The sequence below is a fragment of the Papilio polytes genome, unplaced genomic scaffold, assembly GCF_000836215.1.
Source record: "Papilio polytes unplaced genomic scaffold, Ppol_1.0 DF822067.1, whole genome shotgun sequence".
NCBI classification, from domain to species: Eukaryota; Metazoa; Arthropoda; class Insecta; order Lepidoptera; family Papilionidae; genus Papilio; species Papilio polytes.
The window spans coordinates 6411729-6414869 of NW_013527137.1; the positions used below are offsets into that span (position 1 = coordinate 6411729).

The following is a 3141-nucleotide window of genomic DNA, read 5'->3' on the forward strand; positions in this document are numbered from 1 at the left end:
TCTGACGGGTAGTGAGGGAATGGCCCATCGGCTTGCATCTTCCGCATGTCACAAATGAACATGTTTTGATACCTAGGAAAGCAAAAAAACTTGTTGATGACTATATTGTTATAACGAACAATAAAAAATAACCAGGAGATCACAAGGCTTGAGTGGGTTTGTGTTGATCTTACCTCTGCTGCCATAATCTTCGCAGCTCCAACAATACTGGATTACCATGATAGTGGCGGTAAAACAGCGCCTGTCGAAGTAGAAATATAGTTTAAAGATCTTTTCAACTGAAAATGTCCAAGATTTTATCAAAAAATTAATTAGTTATTAAGATATCTTAGTAACTATATCGTATCGTATAATATCGTAGATAGTTTCTTTTAAGTCTAAATGACCTGTTTGGCGCGAACGGCAGCGGAATGCCAGGGCACAGGGCCGTGAATGACGAGCGCCGGCCACAGCGAAGGTACGTGAGCAATGCTCAGCCTACCGCGCTCGCAAGGGTCTTCTAGCACGTACGTCAAGATGCATCTACAACAATATCAGTCTATAGCAGTAAAATGAATAGATATTGTAGAATAATTTAGTCAAAATGTTCGTCATTATTGTGATAAATCACCTCTTCATAGCTTCAACAAAGGATTCTCGTATATCTGCCTCGCTCTGGCGCACGCAGGCCTGGTACGTGAGCACCATGAGGCGGCGCTTGATGGCCACTGTCTGCTTGTCCACTTGCTGCTTGGCGCGCCGGTACAGATGTACCGGAAACTCCGGCAAGTGTCTATTGTTCAGCGACTGCGAATTGCACCGCGGTTACATTGTAAATGTGGTATAAGTAATAAAAAAATAATGCTAACGATATTATATTGAAAACAACTCCAAATTATGACTCACAGTTGTCATGTAGTACTGAATCCTCTCCAAGTCGTTGGGGTGGATGTATCTGTAGTGCTCTGCTTCGGTTACCATCAGCAGCTCCAGCTTCTGATCATCAGGATCCCGCGGCACTTCGAACGATAGCTTAGCAAGATGCCTGTCAATAACATGTACGTCAATATACTTTCAACTTATCGAAAACAAAGATATTTTCCAAAAAAACACATTTGTTTAGGAAAATATTCATACTTCTTTAAAGCCTCTTTTGCCGCCTCCTCAGCCGCTATTTTCTCTTGTCGCTTCTTTTCTATTCTTTTTCTTTTTGCTTCTACAGCTGCAGCCTTCCGTCGTTCATATGCTCCTGATACTAAGTCTTCTAGTAGCACGAGCCCTATAAGTGAATGAATTACATTAAACATTTTGAGCTACAAACAGAATAGAAGCTACAATTAAATGCTAAAATATAAAATAGCACTAATAGGACAAACTACAAGAGATGTGAATGCTTGACCTTTGGGCAACTTCTTCTTGTCCTGTTCCCTCTTGATAGCATCCAATCTCTCTTTCTCCCTCTCGGCCCAAGGTTTCAGCGGCGGAAACTGCAACTCGCCGTTAGGTCCGAGGGGACCGTACAACTTTGGAGGCGGCCGCCGCTTCGGCGGCATGTGGATCGTTCGCATCGTCTTTGTTGCCGGCGTGTAGCAATTACCTAAACGAGTTCAATTGTAGACCAAGGCTCTTCTACCGTATAATATTCTCATTGGTATTAATCGAAAGCTATAACCAAACCAAGTCAGTACAGCCACAGTTAACGACAGTTTGTTGCGGTTACCTGTAGAATCTGTAGGCCTGGCATGATCGAAGCTGTCCCTGTAAGGTACCCCACGCGTCCATGACTTGCGCAGCATGAGCGGCGGGAACTCGCTGCATCCGCCTTCGCTTTCTCCTGTCACAATACTTTGACGTGAGCCTGAACTTACGTAATATTTACTTTTATCAGACATTTAATAATGTATAGAGGAAGCATAGTAACAAACATTGTTCACCGGGACTTTTTCTGAAAAGTACTCACACAAATCAGTTGTCAACCTCTATATGCTTTTTGAATTTCTTTGACTTTAACATAGCTAACTATATTACCATAAACCTATAAGAGATTTAACTACATGTTTTCGTGGCAAGGGTAGAATTGAGTTCATGTGCGTCGATAATCTAAAGGGGTCGATCAAAGATTGATTGGGAGCTGATAGACAAAAAAAATACTTTTCAACATGTGGTCTAATTTTTTTAATTGAAAAACTGATGTCATTTTGGAGTTATCTCACACAGATATGTAACTCTTTCAATCAATATGAATTATATGCACCTTTATGTTTTGTTATTTTTTACTCTCTACACTTTGAGTTACCTTCAGGATAGTAGCTGGTGTTGGCTCTAAGCAGAGTACTGTCCCTGTGGAGTTCTTGCGGCAAGCCAGCGCGCGCCAAGCGAGGCGGCACAGGGTGCTTGCGCGGCGCCGGTACAAAACGCGACTGGCAAGCGCGGCCGGTGCTACTGGAGGCTTTTCCCAATGGACGCTTTCTATCGCCACTCGCCATTATACTAGAAAATTATGGTTAACTAGCTGTTGCTCGTGACTTCGCCGTGAAATTAAAAAATATTGCCCATATTACTTACTGATACCGTACTTTTTAATGGTGAAAGAATTTTTGACATCGACCCAGTAGTTTTTGAGTTATTTCAAACACGCAAAAATACAAATCTTTCCTGTTTATAACATTAGCATAGATATCGACTAGTAGTATTATGTGCTATTTTATGTCGACATCAAACATGTTTTTAGATATCTTAATGCCATTTTCCCTACGAAGGGTCGACACAATATATAAATTCCATACATTCTTAATAGCCGTTAAAGCTTAAGAATCAGGATTTTCATTACTAAAAACAAGCAACAAGTCTCTTGTAACAAGTGGCAAGTGTATTATCATGTGCGATGTGTATTATCATGTTGATTTATTCAGGCCCTTATTTCTTTATTGTTTTTTTATCAGAGAAGTTTACAAAGTATTCATTACTTACCACAAGTAAAATCAGGAAGATACCAGCTGAAAATCTAATAACGTATCCACATTTTATACTTCAAAAGTGTTTTTACGATATGTCAACAATGACACAAACGATGCATCGCCATAGGAACCGTCAGCTTGTGTTTCAGCGCGCACACCTTTCACTAAACTATCGCACAATTGTTTTGTCGCGCTTAGTTTCCTG

General features: G+C 40.8%; 1 protein-coding gene across 1 annotated transcript in view; it reads right to left on the reverse strand.

The window, feature by feature from the left end:
- The window catches only part of LOC106106905 (dynein heavy chain 3, axonemal-like), a 22059-nt gene extending 19594 nt beyond the window's left edge, over positions 1–2465 (reverse strand). The window contains exons 1-9 of the mRNA XM_013287563.1: positions 2276–2465; positions 1700–1813; positions 1379–1576; positions 1117–1258; positions 886–1024; positions 611–786; positions 387–522; positions 174–241; positions 7–72 (exon numbers count right to left, since the gene is read on the reverse strand). Of these exons, the coding sequence (XP_013143017.1) occupies positions 7–72; positions 174–241; positions 387–522; positions 611–786; positions 886–1024; positions 1117–1258; positions 1379–1576; positions 1700–1813; positions 2276–2465 (1229 nt within the window). The remainder of the gene's footprint in view (positions 1–6; positions 73–173; positions 242–386; positions 523–610; positions 787–885; positions 1025–1116; positions 1259–1378; positions 1577–1699; positions 1814–2275) is intronic.
- Between the last annotated feature and the right edge of the window lie 676 nt (positions 2466–3141).